Source organism: Gavia stellata, chromosome 21 (genome assembly GCF_030936135.1).
Source record: "Gavia stellata isolate bGavSte3 chromosome 21, bGavSte3.hap2, whole genome shotgun sequence".
NCBI classification, from domain to species: Eukaryota; Metazoa; Chordata; class Aves; order Gaviiformes; family Gaviidae; genus Gavia; species Gavia stellata.
Genome location: NC_082614.1, coordinates 7,932,793 through 7,953,447, shown reverse-complemented (window position 1 = coordinate 7,953,447; position 20,655 = coordinate 7,932,793). Strand labels below are relative to the sequence as shown.

At 35.7% G+C, this 20,655-nt stretch overlaps 1 protein-coding gene across 1 annotated transcript; it reads right to left on the bottom strand.

The window, feature by feature from the left end:
- Positions 1-2,482: 2,482 nt before the first annotated feature.
- Positions 2,483-16,994, bottom strand: DGCR8 (DGCR8 microprocessor complex subunit). Its single transcript, XM_009816744.2, has 13 exons — positions 16,115-16,994; positions 15,507-15,669; positions 13,879-14,021; positions 12,851-13,133; positions 10,977-11,174; positions 9,466-9,567; positions 7,405-7,503; positions 6,059-6,141; positions 4,788-4,888; positions 4,222-4,328; positions 3,877-4,004; positions 3,335-3,448; positions 2,483-3,026 (listed from the first exon to the last, which is right to left on the bottom strand). The coding sequence occupies exons 1-13, from the start codon at positions 16,835-16,837 to the stop codon at positions 2,943-2,945; spliced, it is 2,328 nt and encodes a 775-aa protein (XP_009815046.2). The 5' UTR covers positions 16,838-16,994; the 3' UTR covers positions 2,483-2,942.
- Between the last annotated feature and the right edge of the window lie 3,661 nt (positions 16,995-20,655).

The following is a 20,655-nucleotide window of genomic DNA, read 5'->3' as shown; positions in this document are numbered from 1 at the left end:
TATGCATTCATACAATCAAGATCTAAACCTTTACAGCCGATTACCTAGAAAACACACAAGAGTTACAAGACAAGTTTAGGATACATCTTGAATCACACTGTAAGTGTTCATGCAGAAGCTGAAGTTAATGCAATGATCTATCCTCTATCACAGCAGCTCGTGCTTATGTGCAAATGCAAGACTGTTACACTCCAAACAATAGTAAACATTAAAACACAAGAATACTTCACAATGACATAAACAGCAGTTAAGTTGTTTTTGTTCCAGCAGTTATTGCGCTATTTTCTGGACATCTCTCCAGTTAAAGGCTGCAGCAAGGTCTAATACCATCTTTTTTTGTTTGTTTTTGTTTAGAATGCATAATATACGTTCTAGGCTTTGGTTCACAATGAAATCTCTGGATGTTTTAATTAAGGGCAATGGTCAACTTGTGATTCTGATAGTGGCAGACTGAGGTAATACAGCAATCCTCTTAAAAATAATGAAAACAAATTTGTAAGCGAGGCATCTATGGATATTCTGCAGATGACCTGCAAATGCATTGACATTCTGATTTCAGAAAAATAAAAAGATCTACACGGGTGATTTGTCTTTTACAGTGCCATCCAAGTACAGATTTTTCTGCTGAAAACACATAAGCTGAAGTAAAAACTACCTAAGAGAGTAATACATTTAGGTATAGAAAATATAAGCCCTGTCTTTATGAAAACAGAACAAAAAACCAAAAAAAACCAAGAAAAAGAGAGACAAACAGTAATCACTGCTTGTCACTACTGCACCAATATTATATACCCTTCAGAAGATGGAGATTTATTAAAGCTATACAAAAAAAAGCAGAGGCAGTGTTTTTTGTTGTTGGTTTTTTGTGGGGTTTGTTTGTTTTTGTTTTTTTTAAGATAGGCCACTTCTTTAAATAATAGTTCATGTATAGTCTTTCCAACTACCCGTATCCTTTTACAACAGGATTACAACTCGTGGAACTGAAAAGCTAAATATAATAATAAAAAATGAGTGAATTCATATTTGCAGAGACCTCTGAGCATATCACTCAAACACAGAAACAGGTAGGACTGCAAGACTCCTCCTGTTTAACCTCAAACATTATCTGCAACATATTAGAGAACATCAGTTTGAGATACAAATTAAAATCCACATACTTTCAAAATAATGGGTGATATTAAAAGGAGGTCTTACAATACTGATGCCCATATTGTTAAAATCCAGTAGGCACTAAATTCATTATACTGCAGCACTCTATGTGTAACATGGCAAAACCAAAAAATCAAAAAAACAAAAGAAAAAAACCCTCAAGCCCCCAGATCACTGTCCAAGTTAAGTACCAGGAGCTGCAGCAATTCTAAAGACCTGACCTCTTTCACTCCTGCAGGAGAAAGAGTGTAAAATATAGCAGTACAACTCTTGGGTAAATCACTGAAGCCCTACCACCAGCTTGGTTTTCACTCTCTTCTTTAACAACAAACCAAAGAACCGAGAAGAATGGTTCCTAGAGAAGACTTACTGCAATCACTCAGTAAAGAACCCCAAATGAAGAACAAAACCCATGAAGCAGTGCTTTCACTACAGCCAAAACTACTACTTCAGTGCTTAATGTAATAAAGCCTCAGATGACATGGTGAGTACTGTCTGTTTTCTAAGATTGTATTTCATAATAGTTGCATATTTGTGATTTTCTTGCTTACCAGTATAACATGTTATGGTCTCATTCTACTCATTACTATGTCATATTCCAAATCTACATTCTAATTTTCATTGCAGAAGTTACACTTTTCCTTTAAAAACTAAAAATGTAATTAAAAAGTAAAAACAAAAACTTCTTAAAAAACCTAAATTGCTGCAGTTATTTCAGATTTCTCAGGATTGTGTTCTTTTTGTTTGTTTTTTTTAAATTCTTTGCTTTTATGTTGCAAATTAATTGAGATTTAATTGATCAAATCAGATGTATTCTGACTCCAAACAAGCGAGAAATTGTTTTATTGCTGGGAGAAGCGAGTGGAAGGTCTTCGAACACCTCATTGGCAAAATATTTTCAGACTGTCAACCATCGTCAGCTGCATTTTGGCTCCAAGGTTTGAAAACCGCCTTTCAAATTACAGTTTTTATTTTAGACAAATAAATAGGGCCATATTTTCCCCTTTCAACTGATCTGTAAACTAACATAGGCTCTTTTCAATTAAAATAAAACCCAGTAATTCTGGATATCCAGCCTGTTGCTCTTAACACTACCAGGTATACTTGTTCTTTTCAAGTAATAAAAAAATCTGCATACTGTGATCTTGAATAACTAAGCCTGGCAGGAGACAAAAACCAAAACAGAACAAAAAGAAACAGCATTACTGGCCTAATCCTATGGCATTAGGAACATTGCTCATCACTTTCATGTATTTGTCACCAAAGTGTCTTATCAGTGCATATTATTATGTGCTGAAATGCAACAAAACTTTTCATAAAAATAGTTTTAGGCATGTTCATACAAGAAGATGTACATATATTTCTTTTATATATACATATATATGAATGTGTATATATATATAATATCAGCTTCAACCTGTACATAGATATTCTGAATTTCATCCTTAAAACACATCCATTTCAAACAACATGAATGGCTTTCCAGGAAAAAAGTGCTTGATTGAGTTTATCCTGTGTGAACATGCCTGTCCTCTGTGCATTTGCCCAAGTAGAGATCTTTATGATCAATCCTTTAAACGTACGGATCTCAGAGGTATTAAAAAAAAAAAAGAAAATAAAAAGAAAGTAGGAAAAAGTAATATTGCCCTGATGATGCAAAAAGAACAATGCATAACTGAAGCAGCTTGGATTTTAAAAGTTATCTTGCATTCTGCAGCAAACAATTTTTAAATAATTGTTGAAAATCTAGTTCCTCTATTTGTGTTATTGCTCCCCACTTGCAAATTTTCTCATTACACGTCAACGGTACACAGAGGTTCACTACCAGGTTGAGCTGATTCCACTATTGTCATCTTGGGTTTCTTTCGTGTTTCCTCCTAAAAGAAACAAACCCCACCACACAGTCATAAAGAGAACATAATAATAAACCACCATTTTAAAATTTTGAACAATTTCAGCCAAATTTGTGTGTCAAACTTTGTGAAAATCTAACTTGTTCTAATGTTAAAAATAAATTTACTGAAGTAGGTAAAATTAAATTACAAGCCCATTTAAAAGAGAGGATGAAAATCTCTCTAAAAGTAGTCCCCCCTGCCAAAAATAAAGTTTGCAAAAATTCTAGTAATTGTTAAGTCTGACCCATGGCATTCTTCCTGTTTATAAATACAAAAGAGCATATACTCACTCTTTCTTGTGCCAATTTTTTCATTTCTTCCTGTAACTTGTTCAGGATGTGCAGATTTGGCTTGTTCTTTTTGGCATACTGCTGAAGTTCTATCACGCTTTTATCAGAGGTTTCCTATTCAACAGAGCCACAAGCAACAACAGATGAGCTTTTTTTTGATAAAAAACATTTAAAATACATGGAGCAGAAGTTTAATATGCGATAGCTGTACTTCCTTAAGTAATAACATATATTTACATGAGTTGCTTAAATATTAAATAGGTTATATAATTTCGACCTCGAAGATGCGAGATTAACAGAATTATTGTCAATGAAAGCACTTATCTTATGTTCTGGCAAGAGCAAGGTATGAGAATCAATTCAGAAGAATTGAGAATTGCTCATCAAATGCACGCTAACCTTTACTATGACAGGGAAAAACACTATTATGCCAAAATAGATACCATTAACACCTTGTTGTAATTAAATTAAGACATCCAGAAAAATACAAAGGCAAAAATACAATCACAAGGTAAGTTACAATCAAACAAACGCATGTTCACCTGTTTAACCATCTTGCTACTCTCTCTACCATACATACGCAAAAGAGAGCCCCAATTTTTCACATGTGGATGCAGTAGCTGTAGGATTTTCTGAGAAGCTAATTGTTTCCCCACTCTTTTATTTTTGCCTGTAAAAATAATAATGAAAATGTATCAATACTGGCATATTATGTGATTAGATGAACACCAATATTTACCTGTGTTATTCAAAATTGAGATACCAGAAAGAGTAGAATAAGCATATAACAAGCTAGATAGCTGAACAAGCACCTACAAAATGGGCAACAAATGAGAACAGGAAAAAAGGAAGATATTATCAGAGGCCACACTAAGTACTGTACTTACACCAGCCTCGCACCGTGTGCTTGCCACAAGTCATGACATATTCGCTCTTCTGATTTTTACCAGGAATCACTTCAAACTTTATGGATGTATCACCCATTCCATGGTTTCTTAAGCACAAACAAAATCAATACCATATACTAAGTAAAATTACAAACAACTGAAGTGGTTGCAGTTATCTTTGACAGTCATTGCAATAGCATTAGATACATTAACAATAAATTTTAAGTCATTAATTAATAGAGTTCTTTTTTAGATCAGTAACTTGACTTGAATGGAAAGGCAAGCCTGTATAAAGGAAAACCAAATATATTTATATGTCCCACAACTAAATCCTAATCTCAGAAGACAAGGCATAAACAGCAAATACAAATTAAAGGAAGATACAACAGTAACCAGTTCAGTCCACACCACATCTCTTCTAGCTGCAGTGAGTGCAGTAAGCTTGGCCAGCCCACAAACGTCCACGTTACTGACAAACACTATGGGTACCAGCAACCAAGCAAACAACAAGCCCCGACCCAAACACCTGTACACAACAGAATTTGCTCCTTATTCTGCAGCCTTACCTTTTAAGGCACTCATGGAGAATCTGATATGGAGACAATAGTCCAGCTTTACTGGTGAGTTCATATACCCGTGAGTCCTCAATACTGATATGGTTAAAATACTACAAAAGGAATTGAAAAGGGTTATTGAGCTTTTGTGCAAATAAGACCTTAATCCTCTTCTTAACTCTTATTTCTCCTTAGCAACACTAAACAAATTCTATTACTCTGTGCTTAATACTTAAAAAAGTATTTTTATATCCATAATGGAGGTATTTACCAACATCACTAAGACTGCCACCCCTAATGATATATTTGCAGACAGAAATTTAAATAATTCTTTCAACTCCAATTTTACATTACACAAGATGGACATAAAAATGACAGTCTTATAAATTCTTTATCATCCTTTCTCACTCAGGACAAGGTTACTTTATTTGTTTTACCTAATTACGAAATTCTACTTACCAAAATGCTGTGGTTTAATAAAAGAAAACTTAACAGCTATGGCAACGTTTCGTATTTTATTTTAAAACAATGGAAACAATTCTCTGCATTTTCTTAATGACCATTTCAATAGTGTAGTGCATACTATACAGTTTCAAGTTAAAGCAAGAGTACAAACAACTCATCACACTTCTTAAAATGAAAACATTCCTTTCAGGCTGATGACAAATTTTTCCTTTACTCCTTACTACATGCTGAATTGGAAGTGAACATACCACTGATGAACTAGCTATTTAATATTTCCAATACCTGAAAATATAGTACATGCTCTCCACTTAAAGAAACTTTTCCTTTGATTTCCTCAAATGTCACTGCTTAAAGTCTGAAATTTTAGCTGTCTGATCTGGCAATAAGTTGCTTTCACAGCTACGTGAAAATGTCTCAGAAACCTGGGCACTTTTAGTTCTTACTTGGTCTTCTAAGACGATCACACAAAACCAGAAAGCATCTAGCTCTGAACTTCTCAAGGCATCAACCAGAGGATTCTGGAAGCCAGGATAGTACAGGCAGTCTAGTGTCTTGGAACATTTCAGCTCTTCAGTAAGTGACCTGATATTTCAACAAGGGACTAGTTCTCTGCATCGCAGTATATTTTCTGATCAGTTCCAATAGAAAAAAAAAAGTATTTTCATTGCCATAGATCTTGCTCTAAATGAAGAATTTCACATTTCCATCTGACTGAGAAAACAACATTATGAATTTTTGTTAGTATTTCTGACATTGAAGGTGTAATATTTTTAAAAACAGACTCCAATAATGACAGCCAACAAGCAAGAGTTCAGTACCTCAAGTTCTTCACTGTCTTTGGGCTTCTCCTCAGAGGTCTGTTTAACAAAGTCGGGAATAAGGATTTCCAGTGTAGCTCGAGCTGCAGAAAATGGTTAAACATCTTGATTACGTTTATTTTAAACAACGATTGTAAAGAAAAACAGCAGAATGAAGCGCTCTTTAAGCAAGCTTCACATCTCCCCTAGAAATATCCACTCTTATTAGAGAACAACTTCACAGGTAAGACAAGTATCTTCTTTTTGTAAGAAGTATATTCACTTGCACTTTTTAAGGAAAAAAAAATAATTCTACTTGTCCAAGTTGATAATGAAAGCCTCACAACTAATTAAACAAAGAAGAAACTGCTTTTTGCAAATGTCTATGAAAATAAAAATAATTATAATGAAGTCCCATTTTAAAAGTGACGTAGAGCCCTCAGGACCTAAAATTAGGACCTTAGTTGTTACAGCCGAACCCTAGTATTGTATCACTAGGGCATTCAGAACCCTAGTATTGTACAAAAAGCACACCCAGTATTTGCCTAAATTTTCACAGCAAAATACTTTTTTTTCCATACACAAACAATTATGGGCTGGCTTTTGGTGACTTAGCTATACTGACATACTTCACAAATGCAGAAAGTACCACAGGTACATTATACATCTTTACATTTTGAGAAGTTATTTTTTCTTCATCCTTGTGCTAAAGACATTTAAATCTGGAGATCAGTAAGAAGTTCTACCATGTCAGACGCATCCTCATCTAGATCTTAATTATTTGCATATTTATTACAGACTTACACAATTAGAACTAATCAATGAAGACAAGTATTTGGAAATCAATAATCACATAGTTCAGTGCAATTGTTTTATGACCAGAAAGAGAACCAAAACAACCAAAATCTTGAGGGTTTTGTTGTTTTTTGGGGTTTTTTTTTGTTTTTTTTTTTTTTTTTTTTTTTTTTTTTAAAGAAGGGCAAAGACATAGATTTTGCTAAAATCCATACACCAGGTGCTTATATAGCAGGTGACAGTACAAATATAAAACCCCCAATACGTTCTTATTGGTCTGATCATTAGAGACAGACACTCTTAGAGCTGCTGAATATACATCAACAGTTTACATGCAATAGTTAACATCTGAAATTTCTTCAGGGTTTTCTATGTCAGTACACTGTTGAACTTAGGTTGTCAGAAGAGTCTCTGCAACAATATTTATCACTTTACCAAAAAGGCATGAGTGTACCACCTTTGACTGTAAACAGAATGATTCCTACTTATTATTGCAAATATGACATCTTCAAAGCAGAAATGAAAACAGATAAACAATTCAGTAGTTGGTATTAAGAAAGAAGAAGTGTTACCAGCTTTATTCTTGGCAAGTTTTTTGCTGCTGGCAGTTCCTGCCCCATAAGTTACTCCATCAATAATCACTGAGGCTCCAAAAGGTTCACTTGGGTTCTCTGGAAATGGAGGAGGAAAGCAAGCTTTTCAGAACTCCCAATGTAAAATACTCATCATGAACATGAAATACAACCACTATCAATATTCATTTTCTTCCTCATTTCAACTTCAAGAGGGATGGAAATTGTTTACTCTTCAGAAAGACTGTAGAATTGCTTACTCCGGTATATGAAAAACCAACAGAGTTTTCCATTAACAAAGACTTAACCACCGTATACTTCGTTCTTCCAAATGAGGAACTTCGACATTTTAAGAGATCGTTTGTAATCTGCCAGAATTCAAGTGTTAGTTCCAAAGTTTTTGCATCACTAATGCAGTGTAAATACAAGAGCTAGACATTCTGACACTGAAAATTCAGTTACATTATGTAATGCATATACAGGAAGAACGTAATTCTGAATAATTATAGATTCCACACTAAACTAAGACAGCCGACTTTTAATTCCTTGGATGCTGACCGCAAGACTTAATCCTTTCAAGCCTGCTGCTGAAAAAGGTATAATTTCTTCCTCCTCCATAAGGTACCCCAAAAAAATGCCAGCAAAAGCAAAAATGCAAGGAATATATATGCTATACCACTTTGTAAAGCAAATCTCAAATGTAGCCAGATAACGCAATCTGGCTGGAATTTACAGAAAAAAAATCCAACATTAATTTGATTTCAGTTATATTTGCCATATATGTAACATTTTTAGATTCCTGGTTAATCATCAAGTGCATTCCCTCAGAGTCTTCATCTAAAATAAAATTCTCCCTGAGTTTTTGTTTTTCTGAGTGCTAGCATCACTTACGCAGTCTCAGTACAGCCTAAGTCAGGAATCACTAAACTACCTCACACACCACAGACACAAAATAAAATTAGAAGCTGTTTAAAAATGCAAATAGATATCCATCCAGCATTTCCCATAAATCCCATACTAATCATGGAACAACATAGTCCTGGTAACTCTTTAAAAGTTACTTTTAGTCCAGGAGAATGACACTTCTATTTCCATTCTTCTAATAATATGAGCAAAATTAGTCAACATTTATACCAAATCATTTCCTATCAACTACATATGAACTTTTTGCAACCTGCACCTAACTAGTAATTTCTCCACTAATATTAATTATAATTTATCAATGACAGCAAATAGTCACACAAAACAAATAGCCTACATAGCCATTTCTGGTTTCCATTTAAATATTTACATCAATTTGTACATACACAATTCTCTTAGGATGACCGGATTTAAATATGAACCTCCATGACGTAACAACAATCATAACATACAATAACTTGAACAGTTACAGGATTTTAAAATTCTACATATCTAAAAAAACTACTGTGTTTTTTGTTAATTGGAAAAAAAACAGAACGGAACAAAACCACAAAAATATCTCAAATTATTGCAGCTTTAGAGAGGGCACATATGTGTCTGCAGAAATCTTTCTTAATTCTTAACAGCTTCATAATTGAAGGCCTACATAGTTCTCTCCAGAAACTATTTGGGTTTAGTATTTAAGTTTTTTTTTCCTCCCAGGATTCTGATGATTCACTAAAACAATCCGTGCCTTACAATAGGATTTTCTGGACATCAATGACAAGAAAATGAAGCAAATATTAATTGCGCACAGTCAGCAAAATTGTAATTGACCGTATTTCACTGATGTGTCCTTTTAGATGCAAATGAGTTACTCAAATCCATTTTCACTTAGGCATAGTTTTCCAAGTGAAAAGCCATACTGTTACTTTAAATATAAGACCACTCGTATCCTCAAAAGCCATGTTTAAGATACAGAAAATGTTTCTTAGCTAGAGTTTGACTCACAATAGACTTTCAAGACATCCCCTAGGAAAACTGTCCATCGGGGGTTTTTTTGTTTGTTTGGTTTTGGTTTGTTTTTTTTTAAGCTAGCCAAGCATGAGATAAGCCCTTCAAAACAGCATGTGGTCAATTAAAAAAACTTAACAGACTTACCACATTCAAAGAAATTGTAAACAGGGCGAACCTTTAGGACTCGTTGCATATATTCATGCAGTATGCAAACTTCGGATTTCCCGTTGGGATTAATGACAAATTCTACAAAAAAAGAGGAGGGGAGGGGAAGACAGCTAAGTAGTTCCAGTCTTTGAAAGATAATTTCTACTACAAATAAATAAATAAATTACAAGCTACAAGCGATAAGTACCCACTCAAATTAAATACAATGCTGTTGAATCACACATGGATAATTATGACCTCAAAGTCCATTTTCTCTGAAAAAGTATTGAGAAATAAGCCTGAGAAATTTTCTGTCAACAGCTGGAAGTGCACTAATTATGAGCTACGTCAAATATTCTATGTTCAATGTTTGCAGTCCCATCGTCTCTGGACCTCTACACGCAGCATTTTTGGCAGCTAACATCAATTAGAAATCCTCTAATTTGCTCCTAAATACATGTTGTATCTCCCTTCTAACAACAGGCATGTAGAATTCAAATCCACAAACCAGAATCACTCCGTTTTTTTTCCCCTCACGAAATCCTGTTTAGCAAGCCACAGATAATGTCACCATCCCCTTGCCCTGAACATGCTCTTTTTATTTGAAAGTCCTTTTTTTTTTGTTTTCTGCAACAGTGTTGTTAGTCAAGAGCACAAACCCTGCCTCAGCAGGCACTATGGCAGTACGGGAGAGAAAGTTAAGATTTAGATAGATAAAGTAGAAGTAAGTCCTTAATTCAGATGGTTTTAACATGGCTTTAAACCTAGAATTTAAGATAAAGCATATTAACTAAAAAATTCAACTGCACCTCCCTGTAACAGGTAATGGTCAATATGCAGCTCAAACTTTAATTCTGCTAAAGAGAAGAAACCCAGAAACATGACAATGTACAAAACAAGAACAAAACCCAAATCACAGGTCTATGGACATTTTAAATATCAGACTGCAGTTAAACATACTACTGTGGCTACACAGCCAATACAGATAAAAGCTAATTCCGTCGGCTTCTCATCAGACATGACATCCACTCCTCACACCACAGGACACAACTGCACAGAAAGTTCTTTCTTAACTGTTTCCATCAAACTGCTTTAAATTTGTATTTTTAATTGTAGGTTTTAATCTGGATCAGTCTGACATTTGTAACCAGTCCCTCATTTGGGACCAGTTAGAACTGGTATAGAACTGAGAAGGCAGTAGCATTCAGTGACTAGGCAGGAGGGTTTTTAGCAACAACCAACAGTAAACAAGCAGCTGAAGGTAGTAACTGGTTACCAGGACTGCAACCTTAAATAAAAATCCTTTCATTTAGGAATTATTCTTTTTAAATAGGAAGTATATTTTGACACTATTTTCCCTTTACTATGTAATACGATGGATCCAAGAACACAGAATTCTAGTACAAGAAGATAGTGGACTTCTTACAGGATTTCTTCTTTTCAGTCAGGCTTAGAACTGTAATTAGCCTTCAATACAGACTATGTGAACTCCAGGTAGACAAACTAACCTTTCTTTGTAGGTGCATCTTGCACAGACAAGGTAATGAGTTTCTGATTGGCAGGCAGAATAGGCCGCTCAGATTCTGCCTGCTTCCGCTTCATTTCACGATTGAATTGCCGTCTCTCAGCCCAGGTTCTGAATTTTTTTACTGTAACTTGTTCAAAGTCAAAACGCTTTTCAAGATAGCGTCTAAAATCTTCCAGATCTAAGAAACACAAGCAAGTTACTCTCTCTACTTTACCACTGAGCAAGCATTAACTTCGCTATTTCCACTGTTTTAAACATGTTATAATTATTTTTTTAGACTAGGAGCAAAAGTAGTGGCTTTAGTTCACATACTCAAGGTTAAGATCCTATTTTATACTATCAGAACTAATTACAAGTTTTCCTGTTACTGGGTCAAATGCAAAACATTTGTGCAAACTGGAAAACAAAACAAAACAACATTTTATTCTGTCACTTGAAGATTTTACTAAGCCCTAACCAGGATAATAACCAACACAATTTGTAACAAAACACAAGTAATTGTTCTACTTAATCACCTATTCACCTTCTCATTACCTGAATCAAGGTATACAGTGAGTAACTGTAATGACACTATTAGCCTCAGTTTTCTGAAGCCAAAACTGACTATTGCTGCCTATTTCTTAAACAGTGTACCATGAAACACTATATAATGATGCTCCATGAAGTCCATGAGTATCTGCTGGCCTCTAAACAGAGTTTAACACATTCATTTTCACATACAGAGTACTAAAAGACTGCCCCCCTTGAAGTACAGCCGCTTCTCCTTTATAAGGTATTTCTGCAGATATAGTCAGCAAAAATAAAGAGTAGCATCCCAAGATGTAAACAAACAAAAGCAAGCTGCTGGCATTGTTTCCTTCCACAAGGAATTCCAAATGCAAGTCACGCTTATACTTGATCACTCAGTATTTTTTTCAGTAATACAGAACAGATCCTATTTAAAGAGAGAGATAGACAGGTGAACTTCACGTAGAAAATAAGTGCTTACTCATTTTAGTTTTGCTGCTAAATATTGATGAGTTCTTTTTTTTTTTTCCTAAATTTTTCGGCATGGTTTTCAGACTGAACAGGACACGTGTAATAATAAGGACGTGTTTTATGTTTGAACACTACAAGGAGTGTAGCCTACAATCCATAGCAGTATTCTGAGCGGCAATAATTTACATGGATGGTACTCTCAGGTACGTAGTATGGTAAGTGGCATATAAGCTTTCTCTCTAAGTTCCTCTGTAAGTTTGGCAGCGATTTTGGCATGACTTCTTTAGGCAGGTTTTTGTATAAAAGCTATCAGACTTGCATAAACAACATAACAAAGCATCACACCCCTCTGCATGAGTGCAATTATATTTGCATAACTTATTCTGCTTGACTTGTGCTAATAAGCAAATCTAGTTTTAACTGCACCATTTATCTTAAGAGATCATACTGAAAATAGGTATTTCAGCCAATACAGAGACTGCATAGAAAAGCCTATTTAAAGAAGTCACACAAACACACTTGACAACAGCAATTCACATATACACATTGACTTAATTGATTCTTAAACTGAGATAAAGTCTACAAGACTAAACTTCCAAAATTTTCATGTGTGTAAAACCTCTGCATGTGGACTCTCAAGTCTTCTGTAAAAAATCTCCACTGTACGTTTTTCTTCCTGTTAAAATCAAAATTGATTTCTAATACTGGATCTATTTCTCCAGATCTCTGCATACAAAAAAAGTGTGCAGAAAGACAACCGACCACTTGATCTCAGGCAAGATATTATTCAGTTGCCAAGTCTGGAATAAAGCATATGTATCCCAAATGCCATTGCTCTAACTCCAGCCAAGAAAAGACTCCACTTTCCATACGTACCTACAGATTCATCTTTACATACTTCAACTTTGGCCTTAACTTGTCCTAAGGCTCCTTGTGCTGCATCTCCCCCTGAGGGGTCTTTGTCATCCAAAGGCCCAGAATCAGCAGCAGTAGAATCTGGTTCTTCTGTTTGGCAGTCCAGTTCTGAAGATTTATCTAGGTGCTTTACAGGTGATACTTCCCCATTTGGGGTTATGTCATTGTTTTGTTCCCTTTCCTCATTTTCCTTCATTTTTTTGTAATGCAAGCAGGGAATGCTGCTAAGGGGAGGATCATGTTTCTGCCAATATAAAATAATACAGAAGGTTTCAGTACCTCAAGGTCACCAAAAGCAAAACTCAAAACCAAAACATGTAGTCAAGATGGAAGTTACTTTCATTTAGTCTAGTCTCAAGCTTCTCTTTGGTCAGCAATCTTATTCTAATTAAGATCTGAGTACATCCACTCCTATGGTATCTTGGCACCATTCAACCCTGATACTAACCTTCAAAGTGTGTCTGCTGTTTTAGATCCAAATTATAGTCTGTTCAATTACATGTGAATACTACATACTTTCATAAAATCCATTGAGCTCTCTTGGGGTTTAAGCCATGACATTAAATCCAATTTCTGCAGATTCCTTGGGTTCATGAATATCACATGCTTACTTCTGTAAATGTGGACCATAAGCCACAGCTCAGGCTAGTTTATAGCTACAAATAAATGAACTAGATGTATTTCATGGTGGAATAAAGCCAACATTTTGCAGCCATATGGCAGAACAATGAAGGCACCAAACAAGACCATCTCATTCACTTTAATTGCCCAAACTCATAGCAAAAATGGAAAAACAGAAAAACACCGTAAGAAAAATCGTATCGTATTTTCAGAAACAGAGTTCTTTATTCTACCTTAATTCTCATACCAGAAAGCAGCTTGCTAATGTAGAAAAAAGCATTCATGTAGAAAAAATGTATCCAACTATTTGCAGGAACATACCTAATTTTTAAATCTCAGTAAGTATTTAAGTAATTGACAGCGCTCACCCTTATGCTTCCTGTTCCCAAGAAGTAAGGTCTAGACCAGGTAACAACTCTAGATTCCCTGTGCAGATATACAGGAATGCCTGAGTTATGGAATGTCATGATCCATCCATCTGGCAAAGGTTCTGTAGGAGGGCGGCCACGACCTTTAAAGCAAAGAACCGCTTTAAACTTGGATAGACTACTTAGAAGAACAGAAAAAGAATCAAGGTTTTTATTTTTACTGCTTTTTCTGTCTCAAAAGGCTAAAATGACACTGAAACAAGACTAAAAAAGTTTTGTAGAAAGATTTGGTTTTGCTTTAATAAAAAGGCATATGCTTCTAATCTACAGTAAATCCTGCAAAATTACATATTCCATTATGTTTTAAACTGAAAAGCAACAGTAGCACTAATTTTTATACATATACATACATATACATTATACATGATTTGTTCATTTCACCATTGAATTTTCTCTACTCTTTAGTGTTCTTTACATACTTACATCATCACAGGCACCACTATATTTAAGTTGTACTTGCTTTTGAAACAACTGAGTTTTCTATTAAAAATTTTTACACTTGACACTGAGGGATAGATTTGCATTGAGACATCACTAGACCCACAGACCCAAACAGCCAGCAGTGAGTTAGGCTGTAAGCTAACGCTTTCCTATTACATTTTTCAGCATAAGCACAATACAAACCAGGATCAAGTCTACAAGGCTTTATACTTAAATATCTTAGCCATCAAGAATACTACTTCTTCCAGAAAACAAGACTGAAATGAGACTACAATAAGCCAATATGAGGAATCACACAGCAAGAGAAACAATATTGCAGTAAAATGCTTATGCTCACACTCAAGTTAATAATATAGGGCCTCACTCCTTTCTATTCCAGAAATCAGAGAATGGGCTCACTCCTCTCTGCATCAGAAATCAGAGACCAGACTCATCTTAGCTAGGAGCTTCTTGGCAATCCTGTGTTAGTATAAAATTCTGGAGGGAAAAACTGTTTGGTTTCTTATTTCACAATATAGTGAAGCTGTAAAATAATCCTCTAGAGCAGGTTCAAATTTTAATTCTAATTCAGACTATTTTTAGCTACATTCTTCTGGATTGGTTCACATTCTCAGCTCTTCTTTATTAGTAGTTTATAACATTTACATGATGAAACTTGATAAATGCAAGCCACTGACTTCCCTAATGATTTTTACCTAGTATTGCACACATAAAGACGTCACACACAGCAATTTCAACAACAGAAGTTATATAACTGAGGTAGGAAGAAGTTCACAACGACCACAGTCTTCAGCAGTTTCACAGTATTGGAGACAAAAGAATAGATCATCCTTGTTCACCTCCCCACCACTGAGGTAACATTCTTCATAATTTTTCACTAATCCACACACTAAAATAGTCTCATTGCATACAAGAGATGAAGATCAAAAGCACACCCAAAAAACAAGTTCACTGTTCAGCAACATGAAAAATCATATCCCATAGTAAGAAGCCTTCAAAACAATTCTGTAACATATTAACTATCGCACAAGAATTGCTATGCTAAACTTTGCTTGCTGATATACTTTGTTTTACAGACATAAGCCACACAAAAAAAAATTATAGATATTTAATGAACATTAACTTACTTTTAAGTACAGTTTTAATTTTGGTCATCATTGGCTGCACACTTGTTTCTCCATCAGACTGGTGATCACTTTCACCACCATATTTCTCATTTTCTAATCTCCTTGTTTTGGGTGCTCGAAGACCCTCTTCCAGCAGAGCATCCACATCATTATCAAAGTCATCCTGAAAGAGACTTCATCAGACACCACCCTTCTGGGTCTACTAACCTCCCTTTCCCCTTCCAAAGAAAAAGTATACATTTTCTCTATGTACTTCCATACAGACAGAAACTAGAAATTTCCAATGATCCCAGTAAAAAGACTGAAAAATAAGAAAATAAGTTTTCGTAAGTGAGAACTCGTATTTTTCATGATAAAACAAGCTGCAATTGTGTAAGAAACCTTTTAAATGTTATTTTTAAACAAGACTATAGAAGCTGCCATACAACAGAAGTCTGACCAAGATAATTTACAGAAGTTTTCAGCCAAAGTTCTGCCTCTGAAAATTCTGCATCTTTGACTCAAGTACTGCACATTTCTAGAAGAGGCTGTTTCAGTGAACATCTTTGCATGTTTTTTCTAGCCACTTGGAAACCTCTTACCCACCAAAAACCTCTGGATTTACTTACCTCATATGAGTAATTCAAGGTTTCTTCATCCACTTTATCTCTTTGAACGATTGCTTTAGATGTGAACCCTCCTCCTTCTTCATCTATTTCCATCAAATTGTCGGTAAAATCTTCTAGCTCATCCAAAACTGCATATTCCACTCTCTTCTCCTGATCAATATCATTTTCATCATCCTTCTTGTCATCATTTTCACCCCCTATTCCTACAGCTTTACCATTACTACCACCGAAAGGACAAACATGCAAATCCCCATTGACATTATTAATACCAAAATCTGTATCTGCCTTATAATCCTGCTCAACTCCAGTGTACAGAACTTTCCTATCTTTGCTTTTGCAGCTTTCTGTAAAGCTAACACTAATCTTTACATCTTTAAGTAACTTAAGATCTGGGGTGAACTTTCGAACTGAAGGTGCATGACGAGCAGTTCTTGGGCTTTGGTCACTATTGTTAGGGTCTATTATAAGACGACTTTTGTAGCAGGCAGATCCCTTTGTGAGAAGCTGTGTTCTGCAGATACTGTGCGTGTCCCCAGCAGGGGTATCTGACTGTCCATCACCACCAGAGCCAACGTCCATTACCTCTGCGTCACTGGACGTTTGCAGGGGAGGTGGTGGAGGCTGTTCATTAGGCGGCAGAGGTGGGGGACAAGTATGATTCTCCACATTCATTTCTCTTGCAGGTTCTTTAGGGAGGGGTGGTACATTTTCGTATTTCTCCATTTTTAAAACTACTGGTTTTAAAAAAACAATGCTTTAATAAATGTTTATATCTATATTCCTAACATGCATAAGTCCATCAAGATTGGTTTATCATGCTCTATTCAATATGCAACACTGATGATTCAGTTAAGCTGACTACATTGTTCTTTTCATTAATGTAGACAGCTTTCAGAATCACTGTCTCAATTATTGGAAATCACAATGCATTCAGCTTAAATAGCTGAAGACTAAGACTGCATCTTCATTGGACAAGCAGGTCTCCCTTTCTTCTTTCAACCTAGAAGAAGAATAAAAAAAGATCTTTGTCACAGAAAAAAAAAATTGAAACAGTATCCCAGAAAAAAAAAAGTCACTCCTTCCGGCATAAATTTCAAGTAGAAGAGTGACATTTTTATAGTGAAAAAAGCAAGGTATCTTGATACTATTTTGAATGAGGCTGAAATTAGATTGTTTTTACTGCTCAATCTGCACACCAGCACAAGAATTTGCTAACACATAGTTGCCTGTATAATTTATCGACTATCTCTGCTTGGTTAGCAGGCAGGGCATTAAGCATGGCATTTGTAGGGACTAAACTAAAAACTGTATATTTTGGGGGGGATTCTCCCATTATTTAAACCAACCTAGATTTGTGCCACACTTACCCACACAGCAGAAAGGATAATTATCTTACAGTTTAAGACAATCTGCAAAAACAACAAGATTTTAACAACCATGGTCTTATAAGACACATGGCTTTTTGAAAGTTTAAGTTTATTTTTGAAATCGTACTGGCAGTTTTCACAGGAAATATCTAAAAACCTCACACAAAATTACTCTCTAGATAACCAGATATTAGGTATTTGATTTTATATTCCACACTATTATGTGACTATATATTTATTATGTCCGAGGAATTCAAGTCCAGATACACAGCATTAAAGCTCAACTTAATTCTGGAAGGCATTTAGAAGTCAGTGTTTTAGGTAATTTAACTCGGCAAAAACATTCAATTGCTCTAGGACATTTTACAGGCGGTGGGGCATGTGTGTTTTGGGTTTTTTTATTTGTTTTTTAGATTAAGGGGGTTCTTTCTACCATGTCTATGATGACTTCTTCAATTATACTTTTGTCATCTGTGCAGGACTATAAGCACCTGGGGAAAGGAAGCATAACTTCTTACCTGCTATTTTGGTTTCTCCAAGTCCCTCTGTGCCACCCCAAACTGGGCTTAAATCTTCCTACCAGCTGGAAATAAAGCAGTGTTACTCTGCCCAAGACAGCCAGCTGGCTGAATCTGCTCTGTTCAAAGTATTTCCAGGTAGCAGCAAAAGTCTACCCCAGTGTTCTAGAAAGATAAGCTCTGAGACCTCAGCATTGCTGTGTAACATTTTGAAGGCAACAGGGCAGAACGTCTGGGTTGTCATGAGGGACTTAAAGAAGCCAAATGTAATTCTCTAATGTATCTCTACACCACCCCAGACAGAACAAACCATCAGCAATATCCAATCACCAAACGGGGCAAGACAGGAAGCTGGGAATCGGGAGTTATAATGGGATCAATTAAAATTCAACAACATACAGAAGCTACCTACCTGGAAGCAAGCAAAATACACAATACAAAATCTTGTTTTGCTGGGGCAACAGGGTAGTTCATATTTTGTGGGGGTTTTTTTTGGTTTTTTTTTTTTTTCTCTAATATACTCAAAACTGTGACACATTCAAGACGCTGAGCTTGACATGCATTGTAGAATCACTAAGGAAAAAGACTCCATTTTGATAAAAGCTCTAAAATAATCCCATCTTCTCTGATACAAACATATTACCTTCCAGAATGAAAAACAGCTCATTCACCAGTAAGACAAGCAGTTCTATATGTTTAAATCCATTCCATCCTACAAGATGATCATACAATCACCCAAGCAGCAATCAATTCCTTCTTCTTTCAACAGGTTCTGAAATACCTGATGTTATATAGATCACCTCTAGAAATATATTTGTCTAATAACCTTACCCCTTCCTCATCTTCAGATTAAAAAAGAAAAAAAAATAGTGAATGACAAATTATTAAGTTCTTCACAACAAATTATTACTGTTGTCATTGCTAATTTTGAACAAAAGAATCAGAAGTCACAGTACAAGTTCAGTAACTCCTAGAAACTAAATGTCTAAGTAATATAATTTTTCCACCTTTGAATCTTTAGAAGATTCTTGAAGACAGCAAACAGAAGTAATTTACAGAGACACGAAATACTGAAATTGGTGTTCTAGAATTTGAAAGAACACTACCTTCCCATATGATCAAGGAGCTACCTGGTCCAACTAGAAAGACTATTTCTGACAAGTCATAAGACATGATCGTGAATGAAGTTTCCACAACCCTGATACACGTCCTGCTCCTACGCTAAAGAGTGTTTTAACAACACCATGTGAAAACACAAGAAATTAATCTTTACCTGCCTAGCTTTGGCAGTTTGCTGATACTACACCTCTGCTCTTTGCATAAAAGATGTCTTGTTATTATATTCAATCACCATTAACAACAAAATTCTTGTTGTCTTCCCCTTCTTGTTGGCCTTAAAAAAAAATGAATAGCATACCAAATCACTGCCAGGGATCGTCTACTACTCAGTACAAACACTGCGGCCAGAAGAAGTCCTAGACCAAGATGAGTTTGAACTAGCTTTTGCATTTCTGGCCATAAACCTGCCACATCCCTAGGTAAGGTAACACGGTCTGGCAGCTCTACAGTTACAGTGGGCTACAATACCTTCCTACAAGCTACAAAAAAGCCGGGGAGAAGCAGAGTAACACAGGTCCAACTGCCATCTACTTTCTTGCCAACTGATCTTACAATACGCCCTTTATATCAGGGGCTGGAAAAAAAACCACAACAAAACCCATACGGATTTTCCCTTAGATATCAGGTATTTTAAAAGAAAGACAGGAGAGATGAAACCTAAATGGATGAGTTAGATGAGCCTGTAAGTTAAAAGCAGCCAAACAGACCTTAGATCAAAGGAATCCAACAACAATGTATAAAAACAGACTTAGCATGCTAGGTTATGTAAAATTAGAATACAACATAAGTTAGTCTGCCTACTGTCACCCTTAATTAACTTGTCCTGAAAAAAACAGATTTTATTCTCCCAGGCTTCACCAAGTTCCATCAAAAGTTTCTATACGGACTCCTTAAAAAGACATGGAACACCACTGACAGCTGCAGCGGCCCATACAAAACACCGAAGGAACTCTGGATGAACTGCTGGAAACATGAATGCACAGCTCAATACATGGAAATTTCACATTTTTAATTGCTTGCTCTTATTTTAGCAGAGCATTTGAAAAAGTTTCATGTCACAAAGTAAACTCAAAGAAACAGATATGTGGTGGACATCTAAATGTAATGTAGCAAACTGCACAGGTCCCAGCAAAAGCAATGTCTTCGCTTGGTTGTCTTATAGATGTTCTATGAAGGAAGAAAGCAAAACCCCCACTTCTTTCTTTAAAAAGTACCACTGCCTATTCCCACAGTCAGAAGGGGGGGGGGGGGAGGGAACGTACTCATAGAAAAGGGTATCTCTTTTAAAGACAGGAAAAAAAACAGAATCTTTAAATTTGTAACCAGCACTGTCCAAACTCAAAGAGGAACTCCCTTCACTCTGTAGCTTCTTGGCAGTCTTACATGTGAGTTCAATAAAGAACATATTTTCTTCATGAATACCTGTCACTGCAATCAGGAACGAGGAACAGCATACCACATAGTCTCTCTTCAAAAATCACTTCTAACAAGAAACTGCTTACTTCACATTCATTGGACCCCAAAAGGAAGCATGGTC